Source organism: Aulostomus chinensis, chromosome 12 (assembly GCF_037954235.1).
Source record: "Aulostomus chinensis isolate RoL2024-O1b breed Wild chromosome 12, RoL_Achi_v1.0, whole genome shotgun sequence".
Lineage (NCBI taxonomy): Eukaryota > Metazoa > Chordata > Actinopteri > Syngnathiformes > Aulostomidae > Aulostomus > Aulostomus chinensis.
The window spans coordinates 25,917,978-25,939,566 of record NC_141331.1 but is presented as its reverse complement, the minus strand read 5'-3'; the positions used below and the strand labels follow the sequence as shown (position 1 = coordinate 25,939,566).

The window sequence follows — 21,589 nt, the reverse complement described above, 5'->3', positions numbered from 1 at the left end:
GGCCGGAGCAGGAGCAGTGTGTGGGACAGAACTCCAGGAAGAGCGGTCAGCCTCTGGCTCAACAGTCACACCCACACTGTCCCATGCAGCCTCCTCACTGCGCTCCGGTGGGCTGCGGAGTACAGGCACCATTAAGAGGCTTTCTGGGTCAGTCCCATGGACTCGCTCAGCTGCCATGTCAGTGTGGTCATGATGGAGTGGTGACGCAGGCAGCTTCAGCAGAACGGAGGGTAGAAGCTGAGCAGCAAGTTTAGCCAAGTAGCAAAAACTGCACGTTCAACTGATGCAAGTGGTCACCGCAAAATGTCCCGTGGGATGGAGGTGCAGTATTTACAGCATGTCGGTCCAACTACAAGGAATGCAACAAACAAATAGTAATGAAATACTTGCTGCACACTTTATTCTTCATATCAGAACCCAACAGTTGCCTCATGTTTCTCCTTCTGTCCACCACGTTTGTCTTCTTAAGGTTCGGTTTGCCCAGAAGCACTTCGGTTCTTGGGTCCTCGTCCTGCTGGTGGTGCGTCCCACCACACGCAAGCTTTTAGGCACTGACATTCAGGATGTTCGGTACAATACAAAGACGATGGAGGCACAGCATATAATTCCCTTCCTGGTTGGCTGGGACTTAATACTTTATACAAAGCTATAGGTTTCAACTGCAGTGACAGGTTGCCATGGTGATGCTAACTTCAGGAGCTCACCTTTGAAGCCACCCAGACTGTAGATATCGTATCTATTACACTTGTTTTTTTTACACTCAGTAAGAATAAAGTAAGTTCACAGTTTAACAGAAAAGCCACGTTTTAAACGATATCCAACCTGAACCACACTGCATCGCATCTCATTATTTTTAAAAGAAATGGATAAAAATGTGCATTGTTTTTGTAAGAATATGGAAGCTAATCAAACATAACTGGAATCAAAGTACGTGACAGCATTAATACCAGTAAACTCTTTCCACAGCTGCGCTAACTGAGCGTGAGTGTGCAGCGCTGTGGGGGAGCTCACTCTCCGGTGAAGGTGGGATTGGTCACAGTGGTGGTGGCGTTCTGGAACAGCGGGTTGTCAGCCTATCAACAGAGGGACGTCAAAGATTAGTGCGTCCTATCTCAAACTGGTTCAGAGGAAGGACACGTTTGACCAGCAGCTTCTGGCCTCTTGATCATACACACCTCCTTTAAACTTTGCTATATCAAACACACACTCCAGTCCTTTCATGGGGACTTTCTTTTTCTGGGGTTTCTCTTCTTTACAGAACTTTCTCCACCAGTGTTTTACCAGTGTCATTGGTCTCATCTAACCGAGATCTACACAATCGGCATAAACTAACTTGAGTGTGTTTATATTTTTATTTATTTTTCAGTGTGTGTGGGGTGGGGGGCACCTGGCTGGGACAAGAGACATGCAGCCCATCGCCCATCACTGCCTGGTGATTTATTGCTTTTAAGTTTTTTTCTGTCAATAATAAAAGATGATGTCAAAGTCTCACCTCCGCCCACTTGGATTTCTTCTTTTCATTCTCAAACTTCCTGAACTCTTTCAGGTCCTTCATGTAGATGAGAGCTTTGATCAGCAACAGCAGCAGGATGCCAATAAGCGCCACGGAGGCGATGGAGCCACCGATGATTGGTATGACACTGGGAGGTTCTGGGCAGTCTGGAGGTAGAGAGCATATTAGGAAAGATGGATCCCTGCAGACATTTTAGTTGAGATAGCATCATGTCTCTCAGCGTGATTCTGTGCCGGTCTGTCAGGGACGGGTTCTTCAAATGTCCCCAAAGGGCCTTAAAAACCTGATCTCATCATTGAACGAAATGTCATGACATTTCATCCAGAAATGCTGGAATGAATCCTGATTGGACCACAGGGTAATAATAAATATGTGCTGAGAAGAAAGCTAATTTTGATTCAAGTAATATTTTCCAAGTGATATATTCAAAAAATGTAAACAAGAAAAGTGACATTCATCGTGCCTGTGATAAAAGTTGGTATCATTTTGAGTTTGGCTCACTTGGTTCCGCTTCATTTGTCTGTTTCTGGAATATTTCAATATCACTTGCAATCCATCCATCCACTGTCTTCCGCTTGTTCCTATTAAGGGTCGCGGAGGGGGGGGGGGGTGAGCCTATCCCAGCGGCGACGGGCGAGACCCTGGACAGGTCAGCGGTCCATCGCAGGGCCAACACATAGAGACAGACAACCATTCACACTCACAGTCACACCTACGGTCAATTTAGAGTATCAATCAGCCAAGTCCCCAAATTGCATGTCTTTGGACTGTGGGAAGAAGCTGGAGAACCGGAGAGAACCCAAGCAGGCACAGGGAGAACATGGAGACTCACACAGAAAGACCCCCTGCTCCAGCCGGGGCCCCGCCCACAACCTTCTTGCTGTGAGGGGCCACAGTGAGGACCACTGCTCCACCGTGCAGCCCTTGCAAGTTTTATATGTAGGAAAAAAGTTTCGCAGAAGAGCTTGAGATCCTGTCAGCATCCAGCGGGAATAATTCCCTAACTTGTATACTTGTCTTGAAAGAAAGTTCTGCTTCAGCCTGTTTCACTTCCTTTCTTTCTTTTTTTTTTCTCGGTTTAACTGCAATGTACTCGGCTTTGTTACAAGACCAGTCAAGTGGTTCCAGCTCCCAGTGTCCCATACTGGCCTCAGTCAGACATTTTTTAAACTTGTGACTTATAAAACCTCTAACTGTTGTGCTTGCAGGTGTTGTCAGTGTACTGTGCACGTACTCTAAATACCTTTTCACATCAATGCAGTACTGAAAGAATGAGTCCGTCAGACACTGTCGGCTCTGAGGAGTCTGTCAGCAGCAGCGTACCTCTGTTTTTCAGGATTTCAGCCGTGTAATGGTCTTCTCCAACCAGCTGGTCCAGCTTAAATTTGATCCAGCAGCCCATCGAGTCCTTCTGCTGGCACTGCTTGCTTGGAATGGTAAACTGATCTACCATATCATGATAAACGATCGAGTGGCAGGCTGCACTGCAGTTTTTTTTGAAGGGGCCGGATTCAAAACCAAGGCATTCAATGCAGTTCCTGAAATCAAGATGAACAGCAACGGTTAATACTTGAAGGTTTGGTTTTGCGGCCTGGTGTAGGTTGGCAGTAGTTATTAAAGTCACTAAGTTTTATTTGTTAAAGGAGCATGACAGAGTTTTGGGAAATACTCTTTCTGTCCATGGTTTTTAGTGTCAGACAAGCAGAAGGATCCCTCCACCAGACCACAGCCCAGCAGCAGACTGCTGATTAGCTTAGCTGCAATGAAAGCTAGCAGTGAGGCAGAAGAGAACGACATCTCAAAAGCCATTAAATACACCTTAATCCAGAACTGTCTTTGACACTGTACACTGCTGTGATGTATCATTAGCATCATGCAGCTAAGCTAACTAGCAGTCAGTCAACTGGTGGGGGACAGGATTCCCTAAAAGTTGGTGAGCTCCTTTAACGGTCAAATGCTGTGTGTTGGATCACGTAGTCTTCTTACAGTTTGGTCTGGCAAGGGTCAGGGCAGCCGAGGCAGGTCTGACAACGCGGGCGCTGGTATGTATCCTTACACTCGCAGCGGTTACACTTGCACTCCCCTCTGCCGTAGCACACGGTGTCGTTGATGGTCCGGCAGCCCTCGTCAGACACCGCGCACTGGCAGGCCGAGCCCTCGAAGCCCGGGAAACATTCACATACGTCACAATTGCACTTCCCATTTCCTACAAGGGGAGAGAAATCGAAAGGAGAGTTAAAGTTCTTCAAAGTATGTGTGGTCTTTGACACAGAAGGTCCTCATTGAAAAAGAGCTTTTCGCTAAGGGATGGAATAAAACTAGACTCTAGTGCAAAGTCTCATGTCCACAGAAACGTCTTCCAAAAATCTGCTGCCCAGAACAGAGACAAATACACAGTTTGTTCCAACAGGTTCCCACTAAGCGTCGTGGACACGTCAGACCATCAACACACCAGAAGCAGGTTACTGCTCCTGCTCTCATGTCAAATGTAAAATGCCGTAGTAGGAATTAACGAAGTACTTTGTACTTAAGTACTGTACTTAAATACAATGTCAAAGTATCTGCACTTTACTTTAGTATTTGCATTTCTGGGGACATTGGACTTTTTCTCCAGCACATTTATCTGAACCAATCAATTACTAGTTACTTTGAGGGGGAATATTAAGTCAAGTCAAGTCAGGTTTATTTGTGCGGCACCAAATCCCAACCAAAGTTCTGTCCTGACTGTCCAAGTAGAGCAGGTCCAGCACCTCCCTCCTTCAATGAACCTCCACCCAACAATTCTCCATCAGCAAGCACATCCTGCAACAGCAGCCACCAGAACCTTCCTTTACCAGCAGGAAGGTGGAGCAGATCCAGGATCAGTGGGGACGGAGAGAGAGCAGGAGAGCAGGACAGAGACAAAGACAGAGAATGGAGGAAGACAGGGAGAAAGAAGGAAAGAGAGGGACAGAGACAAAGAGGGAGAAAGGAGGAGAGACTGATGGACAGACGGGGATGTGAGCAGGTGGAGCTACGGGTTGCAGCTTGAGCCTCTTCAGGTCTGGAGCCTCCTCCAGCAGTCCTGACTATAACCCTGATCAACAAGGAAGGTCTTAAGACTGCTCTTAAACATAGGGAGGGTGTCTGCATCCCGGACCGAAACTGGGAGACGGTTCCACAGGAGGGGAGCCTGATAGCTGAAGGCTCTGGCTCCATTCTACTGTTAGAACTCTAGGAACCACCAGTAACCCTGCATCCTGGGAGTGAAGGGTTCTAGCTGGATCATAGGGGACTAGGAGCTCTGTCAGGGATGAAGGAGCCTGACTGTTGAGGACTTTGATGGTAGAAGAAGAATTTTAAATTCTATTCTGAATTTGACAGGGAGCCATGCAAAGAAGCCAGTCCAGGAGAGACCTGGTCTCTTCTACTTGTTCTCGTCAACACGCAGGCAGCAGTGCTTTGGACCAGCTGGAGAGTCTTTAGGGACTCATTGGTGGACCAGTTTTTCTGCATCTTCTTGAGACAGGATGTGTCAGATCTTAGTGATGTTACGTACATGAAAGAAAGAAGTCCTCGAGATTTCTTTAATGTGGGAGTTAAAGGTCAAAGAGAACTCCTAGGTTCCTTACAGTAGTGCTGGGGGCCAGGGTGAAGCCATCCAGGGTACCATCTCATTAGATAAGGAGTTCCTCAGGTGTTTTGGGCCCAGCACAATAACTTCAGTTTTGTCAGAGTTTAATAAAAGGAAATGATGGGTCCTCCATGTTTTTATCTCCTTTAGACAGGCCTCCAGTTTAGTCAGCTGATTTGTTTCATGTGGACGCGTTGATAAGTACAGCTGTGTGTTGTCTGCATAACAGTGAACATTAGTTGAGTGTTTCCTAATAATGTGACCTAGAGGAAGCAGATCCAGAGTAAAGAGAACTGGTCCAAGCGCAGACCCTTGTGGAACACCATAAGTGACTGGAAATGGAAATGTCTGCATAACAATTGCAGATCTGCTCTGAAGTCACTCAGACAATGCTGATAATTCACAATGAGGGAAACTCTACCTCCGCATAATTTATTCTGGAACTTCTCACAGTGCTCGTCGTCGCACTCACAGAAGTCGCCATGGAAACTGCTTCCAGCCTCGGTGGTGTGGCACTGGCATCTGCCACACACACAGTCCCCTCGACCCTCACACTCAATGCCGTTGCCCCTCTGACAGGATTCTTGCAGAGAACGTTCATCTCTATCACCAATGGAACACTCACAGAACTGACCGACGAAGCCCTCCCTGCAGCTGAACAAGCATTACAGATTCTGTTAAGATCCGAAAAATTATTTTTAGTATTCCTGCAACAAGGTATGTGTAGAGGGGCAAAGACAATCATCTCACATTCAACATGAATTAAATAAACAACATTTTTCTGTTTAATGAATTGAAGCCCAAACTGCTCTCAAAGGCAAACTTCATTTGTTGAAACTTGTTTGAAAGATCGCAGAAACCAGAATGTGAGTCTGATGGAAACAGCGGGGCCACGTGAGACGTTCATCCTGCCACTCGATCTGGTTTCTGTCATGCCATTGAATAAACTTAATCCTGATACCATAATCCCACAGACATGGTCTCGTAGGGCCCTACCCTACCTCCGAGTAGTTGTAAAAGGCTGTGATCACCTGTTCATTTTCTTGACCAAATGCTATTAATGCCCAGTAGGACCAGTAGACTTGTTATGAAGCTCATGTTTCCTTTCCCTAATTCTAAGCCTTAGGGATTAGGGTTAGGATTTAGGTTAGGGTTAGGGGTTAGGTATCAGGTGAGGGGTTAGTTGTGAGATTTTAGGGTTAGGAGTAGGGTTACTCTTAGAATTAGGAGCAGGAAACAAGCTCCATAACAACCCCACTGGGCCTACTGGGCTTTAATAACATTGGGTCAAGCAAATGAACAGGTGATCACAGCCTCTTACACCTACTCGTAGGTAGAGTAGGGCCCTACTAGACCACGTCTGTGGGATTACAGCATCAGGTTTAAGTTTAGTCAATGGCATGACAGCAACCACATCGGCTGATCCTGCAGGTGTGTGTGACGCTGTGAGTATGGGCAGCGCTCAGAGGAGTACTGCTGAAGGAGAACCGGTCCGTATTGCAGGTAACCAAATGATGATAAGAGCAAGGTCAGGTGATGTTTGGAGACTTAGTTATAATCCATGACTCCCCACACTTTCTCACCATTGATCATTTCTTACTAAATTGTTTGATTATGGAATTAGAGGGAGAAACTGCGGTGGCCCTTAAGGGGCAAAACACAACGACATGTCACAAAACAAAATAACATGTCAGATTACGGAAAGGGTAGGGACAACATTCTTGTTTGTGATTGGACGAACCCAAGTTTGGTGACAGTTCAATTGCCTGTCAAAGCGTATCGACAATTCCGTTGTATGATTGTCCTTTCTTAAAATAGTCCCTTATGATTTCAATATCCTCTTCCATCCATTCAAACTCAGTTTAAAATTCACGCAAGGATGCTGCTGAGAGTAGGACGCAAAAGGAACAGGAAATGACAGAATTGAACTGTCACCAAACTTGGGTTCGTCCAATCACAAACAAGAATGTTGTCCCTACCCTTTCCGTAATCTGAAATGTCGTTATGTTTTGTGAAATGTTGTTGTGTTTTGCCTCTCGGGGCCACGATAAGAAACACAAGTCTTATTTGGAAAAAAAGATGTCTTTGGTGGCTGTCCACACTTCTGTCCAGGGACTAGAATTAGCCAGGGTGGCTAAACTGGCACATGTGGCTTTAAACTCCCGGTTTCAGCCTTTTTCTACCTGTTAAATGTTTCTTTTGAGGAAGTTGTTCCTGAAGGACAGATTGTAAAAATAATTTTGTGTGATTTTGGGGTTCATACCACTAATTGAAAAAATATAAATAAATAACTAAACAAATATAAGTGAATAAACCGCTTTACCACGACATAGCAACACTGTGCAAAAGCCACGAAGCGGAAGCTTACCTGCAAATCCCACAGGTGATGTGTCCCTTGCCCTTGCAATGTGAGTCGCTGCTGTTGCTGACAACTTTACATGGACACTCACACACGGTAGATAAGTGCACTGTCAACGTGTCCTTAATGCTCAGTGGTCTGATGGTGAAAGATCTGTCCTCCATACACGCATCCGCTGTCACTGTGACATCAAAGGAAATCTGGGGGATCAGGATGGTCAATCAGAGAGAGGAGAAGAAGACAGTTCTACAGATGACAGCTTGAGTACATCCCTGCCACCTTGCTGCCGCTCTGCATGTGTTGACAGCCAAACCCCATGTTCAGGAGGAGTAAAGCAGAGGAACGCCTGCAAAAATACTGGCTGGTGGCTCCTGTTTATCCTTGAAATGCTCATCAGCATATTTCTGAAGCAGCGTCAGTCCTTCATAAGTTCGTACAACTGCGATACATGTTTTAATGTTATTATTAGTGCAATTCACTGACAGGTTCTGAGTGCTAAATACCTGAACTGTGATCAAGTAGTGAGATTGTTGCCATGAGTAACTAACCCTCACCCCTAACCCACAAAAGCTGCAGTTTCTCCTGAAAACTGAGGCACAATGTGGAGATGTGATCCACCACAACCGTGCTCACCTCACCCTGGCAGTTAGGAAACACCCAGGCTGGTATCTCCCTACTTGATCTACGAATATCCATCCATCCATCCATCCATCCATCCATCCATCCATCCATTTTCTCCCTCTCCTCCTGTTGAGGGTGGTGGGGGTGGAGCCTATCCCAGCAGCCTTCCCCCTGGACGGGTCACCAGTCCATGGCAGGGCCAACACATAGAGACAGACAACCATTGGCTCTCCCAGCCACGCCTACGGTCAATTTAGAGTCTGGATTAACCTGGTCCCTCTTGATGTCTTTGGACTGTGGAGGAAGCTGGAGTACCAGAGAGAACCCAGCAGGAACAGGGAGAACATGGAGACTCACACAGAAAGACCCCGTGCTGCAGCCGGGGCTCCACCCACAACCTTCTTGCTGGGGGGCCACAGGGAGGACCACTGCTCCACCCACAACCTTCTTGCTGGGGGGCCACAGGGAGGACCACTGCTCCACCCACAACCTTCTTGCTGGGGGGCCACAGGGAGGACCACTGCTCCACCCACAACCTTCTTGCTGGGGGGCCACAGGGAGGACCACTGCTCCACCGGGCCACCTTGATGTATGAATATATTTAAATAAAACTAAGGGAACTGACCTTCTCTCCCACAGGCACGTCGTTACAGACCCCTTCATTGTCCCCTGCTTGTCCTGCATATTTACATTTTGGCTTGTAGGAAACCCGGACATGGTCTGGGAGATTCTCGTGGGTGAGAGTGACTTTGGAGGACAACCTCTGTCGTGAGACATTTGAGAGAACACGGATGGCGTAAATCCTCATATGATTGTGATAAGAAGCAGCATTTCTAAGTGACGTACTTACTTTATACGCACTCTCAATCAACTCAACAACATTTCTAGAATCCGTGGACAGAACCCCCACCTCAGATTTTGGAATCATGTCAGTGAGTTGCTGAGATAGAAGGTGAGATTGAATTAGAATCATGTCACTTATTTATGTAATTGAAAAGGTGCCACCTAAATAATAAACTTCTGTTTACCTTGTACACGTTCTGCACATCTTTCGTCACTGCAAATATTGGCTGAATATTGTTTTTTCCCAGCTGCATGGCTAGCTGTCCCACGGACGGGTAATCCTGCACCCAAACATTAGGAAAAAACATGTTTTGAAATGCTGATAAAAATTCGGTCGCATGTGGCAGACACAGAACGACACCAGATCCAGAGACACTCTGGCTCTGGCCTGCTTCGTTGATCTACTGATGATGATGGTGGGGATCTAAGGATGTCCTCCTTATCCACTGAGCAGCTCGCTGTTGTTCTGAAGGAAAATGCTCTCTGACAAGTGCTGATGAGGATCTGTGCTGTGAGCCCACACGTACCATCTCACTGCTCTTGATGTAAAGGCTGTCCTTCATGTGACACTGTCCATCGTTTGGCTCCAGAATGCCAGCCAGCTTTCCGTCTCCGGCCATATGGAACCCAGCATCCGTGGTCAGCACAATTAACCGAGTGCTGCTGTTCCGCCAGCCTATTTTGTCCTGAATAACAACATGTGTTAGAAACAACTTCAGTAAAGAACATCGAAGCAGTTGAAAGAGTCTTTTCATTTAGTTGTTTGCTTCTCTGCCTTCCGTTAAAATATTCTTACATCTCAATCGTTTGCTTTGAAAAGAAGCGTTTCCTCAGCTCCAGTCGTGGAAGTCAATTCTCTGTTTAATTCCTCTTTCAGGCATTCAGCAAATATATAAAGAGTTTCCACCAGGAAGCCAGATGACCAGTGGCCAGATGAATTATGACCATAAAATATTTGACTCAGTTTAAAAAAGACAACAGGAACGCATGAGAAAGGCAAAGGTGCAAGACTGTGCATGATTGTCTGAACAGTGGAAGAACTGCTCAGCCCAGAAGTCAGCAGCGTTAGAATCAATTCTGTTTCATCACTGATTGACAGTTTTGTTCTCGCTAGCTAACTTGTGATGTCAGTAAACAAATTCTAGCCAAATAGTCGACATTTCATGTCAGACGGAGAAATCGTGATCATCTCAAACAATGGTGGGAATTTAAAAATGGCCGCCGTTGACGGGTTTACTCTGCACCTCCATGGTAACAGCGTGCTCCACAAATCAGACACTTGGCTGATACACTTTTGGATTTCGGGTAAAGTCCTACTTCCCAGTGAGATTGTGAAGCAAACTCTTTTGAATACGCCCCGACTCCCTCAGGTTCCTCACCCCACAGACAGCAGCCTGCATCATGGCGTCAAGACTCCCTTCAGGAGAGTCCAGGTTCCCAGAGATGAACTGCTCTGCCACCTTCTGTTTGAAGTCCTTTTCCCTGGGTGTCAGACTGAGCACGTGTCTGTAGCCAAAGGCTGCCTGACACTGCTGGAGATCCTCGTCACACGGATTTAGCAGCTTCTCCTTGTTGGTGTTTGTATAAGGAAGAACTGTCTTATCCACAAAAGCACCGAACCCTGCAGGAGCAGCCACCATTGCTTAGTAGTGTTTGTCACAAATCTGAAAGTTTTCCCAAATATTTCAGACCACTGATGTATACGGTGTACAACACTGACGTCCTACAGAATGCTTCAGAGTTAAAATAATCATTAGACCTTTCCTAGACAGCAGAAATTTTCAGATCAAGAATGCCCTTTCATTACCTATTTGACCATATTCAGTAATATTACTCAAAGATGCAAAAAGATCTTGGCCCAGTCCTTTCACTTTTTCCAGGTCATCTTTCATGGAGTAGGACAAGTCCATCAGGTAGTAGAGGTCAACAGGATAACCCTGAACCCGTCTAAATGAAACCTCAAATGTGGTTGGACGGCCTGTGAAGACAGAAAATGTTTCAAGAAAGAAATTCAGCCGTGAAGTGAGCTTATGTTACTCTGATCAAACGTGGTGATGGCTGGCACTGACAAGCATGACAGCTCAGTAGCATTTCATGACTGATGAGCTCCTAGTCCTCCTAATTCCTCCCAGATCCGGAGGGAGTACTGGACTCACCGGGCCGTAGTTTCAGGCTGATCCTCTGGGGGCTCATCTGGACTGGCTCCTGCTTGTTGAACGAGGTGGACAGAGCGTCTTCCTTGTCAATGTTTAGATGGTTATCAGGGGAAATGATTTCCTCCATCTTGCAGCCTTTGTCCATCAGTCGGGTCTGGGTGTCACAGCGCGCTGCCTCCTGCGCACCTGGTTTGATGAAATTCTGCACAGCGGAAATGCAAGAAGATAAGATCAAGCAGGTAAAATCAGTGTTGAATTTCTAAGCAACAGCGTTCTCTTCTCTGTGCCTGCGCTGCTGCTATCGTTACTGAAATGATTGTTAAATAATATCTGTACTTTAATGTCCACCGTGGTAAATCCAGTAGATTATGTTGGACCAATTCAAGGCAGGAAGTGTAGAAAGTTTCAAACTAACTCTGATACTAATACTGCTTTCTGAAGAACTGCATACGGCTTCACGCCAAAATTATGCATGGAGGATGAAGGAGAGAAAACCATAAATGGTAAAATGATACTTTACCTAATATTTATTCGCTGTTAACCAACTCAATGATAATTATATAATGTGGATAAACTAATGGTTGTGTCTTTGCTGTTGTTTACGACATAAAACATTTAATTTTACATGAGATTAGTAAACAACTTCTTGTTGCACACATTGCTCAACACTGTAGGCAAATCTTACGCATTTTTATGATTCGTAAAACTAAAAATATTCTTTGACATTTCTAGAAACATTGCATCCTTTGATATACAGACCAAATATTTGTACCGCATTCTGAAAATGTATGACTTCTAGAAACATCATCAGGACAGTAACTGTAACATTGCAACTTACGATTACGACAATCTTGTTAAATGATAATTAATACTCTATGAAGTACCTGTAGTCATTTTTGTAGTGAGATAATCAACCGCTGGTTTGTGAAAATCCATAAACATAATAAGGATGGTTTTAGTATTCTGCAGTGTAAATTATATTTATAATGCCTTGCTGAACGTTAACGAGTAACTTATCGAGCATCTCTAAACATTAAAAGTTGTCAGTTACAGCAGCCTCAGAAAATGCACCATAAACCTGGAGGTTTACTTCTCACGTGCAGTCATTTTTTTATTGACAGAAAAGAAAACCATCTGTTAAGTGTCATAACTTTATGTGCGCCCTTACTTATTGTGTCCTACAGAGGGCAATGTTGTATGCAGTAAGTGTGTCCAGGACGTGACGTCACTGACTGCACCTTGACTACCTGTCAACCTCTACCTGTTCCGGTAGATTTGTTACCATCGAAAGCAGAGCGGCAGCGCAGTCGCACCTCTCTCTGCCTGATAAATGAATACGCCTACAAGGCTAAAGATAATATTGTCTACTGAGAGTCCGATGTAATCTCCACCGCCACGCCACTCCGCTTGACAGGTTATGGGCCCAGGAATGCCAGTCTAGAGCAAGAAGGTAACAGAAGAGTGAACTGTTAGCCAAGAGAAGCTACTCGCTGGGTCTGGAAGAAGACGGCGCCGAGAAACTCCCGCGAAAAGTTAAGACGCGCCAGCCACGGGGATTCTACAAGCCGCAGCCCGAGTTTTGGAGATAGTGGACTCTGAAGGAGAAGAGAAGGAACGTGAAAAATGGCCGGAGCAGGAACACTATCCCAGCAGATTGTAGTTGATGGAACAGAAGAAAAGTATGATCTGTGGGAGACGAGATTCCTTAGCCGTTTGCACATTCTGAAGCTAAAAGACACTATTCTGCATGCACTCACCGGTGGTGATGATGCTGCAATAGCTGCAGATGCAGCCAAGAAGGCAGACTGTTATGCTCAATTAGTGAATGCACTCGACGATAAGAGCCAATCATTGATAAGGCATGATGCCGCAGAGGATGGTAGAAAAGCGCTACAAGTATTAAGGGAGCATTATTCTGGAAAAAGCAAGCCCAGGATTCTCAACTTGTACACGTCATTGACCACCATACAAATGGAAGGAAATGAAACTGTTACTGATTACATGATGAGGGCTGAGAACATCATTTCAGCCCTTGGTGATGCAGGAGAGAACATGAGTGATGGGCTGCTTGTAGCCACTGTTTTGAATGGACTGCCAGACTCATTCAGACCACTAGCTGTCCACATTACACAGAATGAGGACAGCGTGACATTCAAAGACTTCAAGAGAAGACTAAGAGTATACGAAGAATCTGAGAAGATGGGGACATCTGGATCTGCGGACAGTGTGATGAAGACCAGCGCAAAGCAAAGCAGCAAACAAGGCACCAAGACGCACAGGAAGGATGGGGAAGCCACTCTGACGTGTTACAAATGTGGAGAAAAAGGGCACATCAGAGCCAAGTGCACCCAAAGAGTGTGGTGCTGTCACTGCCGGAGTAACACACAAGCCGAGTCCGTATGCAGGGAAAAGGGAAAAGGAGACAGAGTGAGAAAGGTTGCAGAAGAAAAACGGGAGGACATCGACGACGAGGATCAGTGCTTCATGGCCAAGCATGCAAGCAGCGAGAGACCATCAGCCAACGTAAAGAAGAAAGGGATCATGGTGGACGCCGGAGCAACTTCTCACATTGTGAACGATATTGCCAAATTCAAGAACTTTGATAAGACATTCCAGCCCGACACACATTCAGTCGAGCTGGCGGATGGGACCAAATGCAGCGGGATGGCTCAACGCAGAGGGACGGCGCTGATCTACCTGCTGGAAGACGAGGGAGGAGAACACAGAGCACAGCTACAGGATGCACTGTATATGCCAACGTATCCACACGACATCTTCTCAGTGGCAAGAGCGACAAACGGAGGGGCAACAGTGACTTTCAAAAAGGGGGACAGTCACATGATTGCCAAAAAGGGTACCAGGTTTGATTTTCATGTAAGTGGTCATTTGTTTTACTTGCCAACTGTTGAGAAGAATGTTGATAAATGCAAGGTGTGCCACGACATGCAAACTTGGCATGAGATTTTGGGTCACTGCAATTATGAGGATGTCCAAAAGCTACTGGGTGTGGTAAAAGGGATGGAAATAAGAGGCAGTACAGTCAGGCCAGCACAGCTCTGTGAAATTTGTACTAAAGGAAAATTCACCCAGACAAGGAATAGGGAGGCAGACAGAAAGGCTGCAGAACCTTTACAGCTGGTCCACACTGATTTAGCCGGTCCCATGAGAACCCCAAGTTTAGAAGGTCACAAATCTGCTATGTCTTTCACAGACGACTATTCGGGTGCCATGACAGTGCATTTTCTAAAATCCAAAAGCGATGCAGTAGAGGCCACAGAGAGGTTCTTGGCAGACTCAGCACCTTAAAAAAGGCTAAAGATAATAGTGTCTACTGAGAGTCCGATAGAATCTCCACCGCCACGCCACTCTGCTTGACACCATCAGTGTGTAACAGTGGTGAAGGAGCTCCAGACCCCCAGACCTGACAGACAACCTGCATGGACCCACATCCACAACCAACCAGTGAATGAGGCAAGCATTGAAAAAAGATCCCAATTTCAATAGAGTTTGGGAACATGAATGGATAAACTTTACATTATTAGAGAGAGAGAGAGAGAGAGAGAGAGATCCATCGGCCTTTTGACCTTTAACCTTTTCTTCTTACCAGCTGTTGGCACCATGCACAGTGCGGCCCAGACTTGATGCAGTCGTCGCAGGATTGAATTACAGACTTTGAACAGACTTCCTCTCTCTCACACAAGCCTGCAATCATCAAGAACACAACTGATTAAGTAGACATCCAGTCGGTGACTTCATCAGATACTCGCACGTATTTATAAAAACTCTATTTGTATGAGGTTTGTTCTGCTTTGAGCCGAGAGCGGTTTTGATGACTGAACTTCAAAAACTCTCAAAATGAGGATTTTCTTTTGGTTTTTGTTTGTTTTAATGCAAAAATATACAGTACAGTTGACTGATTTGCAATGGTTTCATGATAATATTGCAATATTATAACGCTATAGCTACCTAGCAGAAAGGTCTGTGTGTGGCCGGGACAGTATCAGAACAATGATACGTCAAAGCAATGTTTCATGTTTAGGTATAAAACATGGGACCACTAACTGAATATCAATGTCAAGGTTTAGATTTGAGCTCCTGCAAATTCAACATTGAAAAACATTCAAGCAATTTAAAAAAAAATCCACTTAATAGTTATCTTAAAAGATAACGCACCACTCCCGGCCACCAACAGGAGCAGGAGAAATGTCGAGCGCTGACCCATTTCCTGAAAAACAGAGTTGAAAAACAGAAGACATTTAACAGACTGGAAATCTGATCACGAGCTGTCGTCCCCATCGATGCACAGAGTTCCCAAAGAAACGTGGATGGAGGACCTGAAAAGAAAAGTTGCAGTCAAGGGAGAGGGAGGAAGTGGGGGTGGGGGACACCCCAGCTCAGGGCTGAACCAGGGTTCTCGTAGTGGCTCACACACCGCAGACCTGGAACGGCAGCACACCGAGCCGCCCTACTTTTGTCATCATTTAGAGCAAAGCCTAGTGGCACCATTGTCACGGTACTTACAAACAAGACAGAGAGAAATCAGCTTCTGCACGCTACAAACAGCCACATGGCCTCTCAGGTCCTCGGCAACACCTGCACTGCATTTGTCTTTGAATTCAAAGTTGCGTTTTCCTTTTTTAAACATACTTTGCTGACATCAGCAAGATCAGGAACATTGTGGGGGGTGAAACTCTCGCATGGTGTGAAAAATGGCACCTTTTTCCCCTCTTGTGAACTTGCAGGTCTGAAAAGAAAGAAGTTTCCATTCGGCTGTGTGAGATCTACATGACGCATTCGAAGTTTGCCGATCAGGATTTATGGTGCATCACCGCCCAGACGGCACAGGCGAAGATGATAAATGTGGCATTTACTGCATCAGACAATCAACCGGTTTCTGCTCCCGTCCCGCCAGATGTTGGTGCTGCATTTGCCACTCTTGAGTTCTCCCTCAGTGATGGGAACGGTCAGTCCTAGTGGTCGGGGTTCAGTTTGTGAGTGTAAATGTAGAAAGATATACGCACACTGAAGTTAGTCACATGGTCTCAGAGGTTCAGCGCTCACTTGTAAGCTCAGGTTGTCTTTAGATCGTCAGCGTTTGTGTCTGCAAGTCATTTTGCTCCGCCCAAACGTCTCTGCAGTGGCTGAGTATGTTTATATAGCCGAGGTGAATGCGCCTGGGTTTGAATTGGCTCTCGGTTCCCACAATCATCAGCCTTCCCTCCATTTCTTGCCTTTAATAGTTACGGATGTCGGTGAAAAATCTGAGAGGCTTTGGTTCTAAAGGAAGCTGGATATCTTCAACCTCACACACTCGGTGTGTTTTCACTGACTGGGTTCCATCAATCATGTTTGGTAGCTATGAGCGTATTCATGCGCCTGTCTGGACACAGTGACACTGGTGTAGAATCATTTTCAGCTCTACTCCACCAAAACTGCCAAATTCAAGACTTAATATGTACCTAGAATAACTTCACCTCACATACAAGGATTTGCAAGTTACTGCCAAAATATAAAATATTGGATATTGCTTGTTACTTTAAGTTGAAAGAAGTGAAGCACCTTACAACATTACTGTCTGTACAGAATAATCAGTGACTGATGACTTTACATTTGCTGCACTTTCCCAAAGAATAAAAGCAGTGTGGCAAGGAATCAAACATGGAAGCCTGTAACTCACAGCCTCATTTCTGAATGTTAGTCCTAAAAAGACGATGGATTTTTTTCAAAAGACTTCTCAACTTGAAAGTATTTTCAGATTTATGGAATTAATCTCAAAGACAAACAGGAAATTTCCTCCAAACCCCTTAATATGTCAATAAAATAAAATAAGTGTTGCGCAGTTACTACTCACACCAGTTTTCTGCATGTGAATCCTGTCTTTCTTTCCTTTTCCTGGGCATGTACACATTTACATAGCTTGTATTTGTATTTATATGTATATGCATCATTATGTAATTATAGTGCAAATACTTCTTAAGGTCACGTAAGTTCCAGGCTCTGGACCGCACCAAAGACGGAGCAGCGCTCAGCTTCCTGGAACTTCACACTCCAATGACATCAGCTCTTCCATTGCAAAATGAAGACACAACGAACAAGAGACAAGAGGTCTTTTCTGTTTTGGGGGCTACATTTTATTTTACTCCGTTACTGCCTAACGGTCATAGATTACCTCAAGTAACATGTTGGCAACCAACACTGTTCGCCCACAGATCTGAAGCAATGAGTTCCATCCTTTGCTAAAGGCTCAGCCCTTCCGTTTGAAGCCCAGCCTGATGTGTGCGGTCATCTGCTGAGTAACACACATCTGTGTGACAACAGCTGCTGAACTCCAGATCATGTAAGGAGAGGATCCTCTGCAGCTACCAGCTTTTAATCACTTTAGCGCAACAACAGTCATCTGGTGACACTTTGCAAATAAAACAAGTCTAGAGCTGCACCCTTTCATTTAGTTTCATCAATTCCTCCCTGAACGAGCACTTCTGATGGAGCAGCAAAGACACACTGCCTTTCAACAGGAAGGGATGTCGAGCGCAGCTGAGCTACATGTGCCCTATTCATGGTCCTGGGCTGAACCGATGTCATGTGACCCCAGACTCACCACTGTGCTGCATTTTTATACGTGTGTGTGTGTGTGTGTGTGTGGAGTCTCCATGTTCTCCCTGTTCCTGCTGGGTTCTCTCTGGTACTCCAGCTTCCTCCACAGTCCAAAGACATCAAGAGGGACCAGGTTAATCCAGACTCTAAATTGATCGTAGGCGTGGCTGGGAGAGCCAATGGTTGTCTGTCTATATGTGTTGGCCCTGCCATGGACTGGTGACCTGTCCAGGGGGAAGGCTGCTGGGATAGGCTCCACCCCCACCACCCTAACAGGATAAGCGATAGACACTGCATTTCTATCTTCCTGCTTCTGAAAGTCGCTCATGAGCACAAAGTCTCATCTTGCCTATCAGTTGAACTTACAAATGTCTGTGCAGATTTCGTCATACAAACCCTAAGACAACACAATCGTCAGCATGTCACCATCCGTCACAACACCTTCAATAGAACAACCAGTACAGTATCAAACCTAGAAGACATCATTTATACATAAAGTACAATCGTCTTAGTGTCCACCTGAATTAGGACACACGAAGGAAGTACTGAGGCGTATTTAGTGTAATCGCCTCCTTATATGGTCACGTCTGTCTAATTTCCTCCATTGAAGCTGCTCATAAATATATCATCTCTGTGGTGATTAATAGCTACAAAATTTACACATTTTGTTCTCCACATACCCACATTAACCCTTCTCTGAGGCAAACTGCTAAACATGCAGCGCTAACGTTCCGCTGCTGTGAACCACAACACGAAAGCATGACCTCAGCGGCACCTCCACCAATGTTTTCTGTCGTCTCCACCACCATTTCAAAGACTTAAATTCAACTCAATTCAAATTCATGAGTGCAGTGTTTACTGACGTATTCAGGCAGTGAAAGAAAATGTTGATGTATCTGAAGATACCACTTCAGGCATTTCAATCACCCCAAAAGAACTTTGTCGACTTTAGGACGAGAGAACCAGTGGTTCAACAATTCAGGAGCGTGAATGAAGGGTCTGTCAGTCCCTCCCAATGATCGTCCCCTCGGTGTAACTGAGCCCCACAGAAGCTCAGTGCCTTCACCGGATTAACAAACATAAACCACTTAGAAAAGTTCTATGTCGGAATAATCACACCAGCTTGAGACGCTTGTCCAGTGTTGACATACTGATATTAATACCATATTCCTTTTAAAGAAGTATGGTATTTTTCAGTATCCCATCCCAAGAAGGTAGTAATAGCAGATCAACTGCGACAGCGCCATCATCGCTCACTCTTCCAGTGGTTATGAGATCTCATAAACATAAATATATCTGTAGACCCAACATAGAATCCTGTCTGTCATTTATGCGTCATATCTTTGCCTACTCCAGTGGTCAGCAGCAGGCCAAAATACTGATGTGAAATACCTAAAATAGAGTTTGTTCTCTTTTCTGTGCATGGAAACCTCTGAGGCCTGATAGTGACTCACAGCCGAGGTCAAGACATCCGACAACAGTTTCCTCTCTTGATCTGTGACACGTAAACGAGAGGCGACACAAAGAACAGACGCTTGCCCAGTCTGTTACCCCGAAACCTCCACTTCTGTGACTGACATCAAATCGTACATCGCCTCATTCAAATTGTTGAATAAAAAAAAAAAAAAACGAAATAAAAATTCTAATTAAAATATCATTTGAATTCAGTCAACTTCCCCTCAGAAACACACAAAGTCTCTTTGTCTTCCTCTTTCAGCTCCAAATAATTTTCCTGAATTACAATCAAGAACCAGTGGATCGGCTTCAAGAACCACAGAAGACCACTTCTACTTCAGCGGGTAAATAAGTACGATGAACATTGCTGTGTAAAACAAAGTTTATTTTGTCCTTTACTAAATGTCATAGAGACCAAATGTTCCCATGGAAGTTTACAAAACTTAACTTTGAAGAGCATTTAAAAAAAACAACTTTTCTCTTAAACTTCCTTCAGACGAAAGAATTCTTTTTAAAATTTACTCACAACACTACGGGAGATGCAGAAGCTGGTTTACTCTGTGGTTGACAGCAGCGTTGGAGAGTATTTGGCAGGAAGTGTGAAGCAACTTTGAGAGCGTTAGCGGGAACTGAAGGGCTGGGTCACAGAAACTGATGTCTGCACCGCCAGGCAGAGGAGAGTGTCAGTTTGGAGGTGTCGCAGCAAGAAATGCAGGTTTTGTTGACTCCGAACTCTCCAACCGAAGGAAAATAGAATATTGGTGTGAATTCTGACCCATGATGTGACGCTGCTGGCTGTTCACGTTGAGGAAGGGCGCCATCTCAAAGAATGTGGTCAAATTACATAACAGTCGTTTCTCAGAGAAACCCCTGTCTTTATTTGAACGCCTTTCTTTTTTTCTACTTCCAGAACGCTCTCACATCGTCGTCGTTGTCACGCTCACTAATTTCAGGGGATCAGCCCTGTTTTTTCATCCTGGACCGCCATGTCTCCTATTTTGGTCATTTTTTAAATTTCCTCCCAAAATGTGTTTCCTATGGGAAGGAAAAATTCATCTAAAACATGTTATAGATATTGGCGTGTGCATTTATTCAACATTCAGCATCAATATTTAGAGCTGTTTCATCATCATTATTATTATTGTTGTTGTTGTTGTTGTTGTTAGCTGCACGCTTGGCTACTATTACAAAGTCAGGAAGTTGCAGCCTACATGGGTGATTTGATTTTCCATAAATATTCTTCAAACCTTCTCCTCCACTGTTTCTGCATTAGGAAGAAAAAAAAAAACAATATTCAAATTTTATTGACAAAAATCTAGATGTGATCATTTTCATGATAGATAAAATGTTTTCCCACAAATTATTCTCCTTAGCTGAATATTTTCTACATTTTAATTTTAGTTTATTGTCATATTTTGTATGTGAGCCACTGTAAAGTCAGTTTGTACACACAGGACAGTGACCTCAGTGACCCCGCGTGTTGCTTTTGTCCAACTTTCCAGAGTGAGTTGCTGATGTGGGCCAGACCACTGCAAGGTGGACCAGACCACTGCAAGGTGGACCAGACCACTGCAAGGTGGATCAGACCACTGCAAGGTGGACCAGACCTCTACGAGGTGGACAAGACCACTGTGTGGTGGACCAGATCCCTACAAGATGGACCAGACCATTGTGTGGCAGACCAGACCCTTACAAAGTGGACCAGACCATTTTGTGGTGGATCAGACCCCTACAAGGTGGACCAGACCCCTAGAAAGTGGGCCAGACCACTTTGTGGTGAGCTTCTTCAACTCATCTGTGCATTGCAGGGACAAAGTTTTTGAATAAACTTGATAAACACATACAATTAACTTGTATGTGTTTATCAGTTATTTACTGATTGTAAGTTTATGGAATTCAGAATGGAACCCTGAATGGAACCCTGAATGGAACCCGGGTCTCCAGTACAGACACCATTGAAAATTAGAAGACTAAAAGTCATCATCATGGCATCAGGAGTGAGACCCACAGGAGGGATCCCAGGAGAACCCCTGTCTCGGGTTCTGGGCTGGTAGGGAACATGGAATCTGTTCTTCAGCTCAGTTTGTTGTATCGCTTGCAAGTAAATGGTTTAATGAGGTCCAAAGATTATGAGGTGTGGGAGGGGGGATGTGTTCAGTTTGCTCCGCTATGTTGAAGCAGACTATCAGCGCTGCCCAATAGTTACCTGACTATTAATGCACTTTAATTCCAGAATGACCGCTTGTATTTATTAGTTTGTATATCCATTTATTTTTTGTGTTCTTCTCTATAGTTATTGTTCTATCTTATGCCTTCTATCTAGGCCGTGAACTAATTGAATTCATCATGTTCTACATCAAATGCTGCATATTCCTCTTTGTGTTGATAAAGTTTTCAATCAAAAAAAATCTAGACAGGAACGTTTAAAAAAAAAG

The 21,589-nt window shown here is 44.8% G+C and overlaps 1 protein-coding gene across 1 annotated transcript; it reads right to left on the bottom strand.

Moving 5' to 3' along the window:
• Nucleotides 1-371: 371 nt before the first annotated feature.
• On the bottom strand, nt 372-19,953 carry itgb2 (integrin, beta 2). The gene is made up of 16 exons (XM_086220939.1): nt 19,681-19,953; nt 15,279-15,330; nt 14,710-14,807; nt 11,106-11,307; nt 10,757-10,927; nt 10,329-10,570; nt 9,477-9,635; nt 9,135-9,230; nt 8,957-9,046; nt 8,732-8,869; nt 7,495-7,685; nt 5,548-5,780; nt 3,500-3,719; nt 2,837-3,051; nt 1,493-1,659; nt 372-1,073 (listed from the first exon to the last, which is right to left on the bottom strand). Exons 2-16 carry the CDS (start codon nt 15,325-15,327, stop codon nt 1,008-1,010), a joined length of 2,337 nt encoding a protein of 778 aa, XP_086077065.1. The 5' UTR covers nt 15,328-15,330; nt 19,681-19,953; the 3' UTR covers nt 372-1,007.
• Between the last annotated feature and the right edge of the window lie 1,636 nt (nt 19,954-21,589).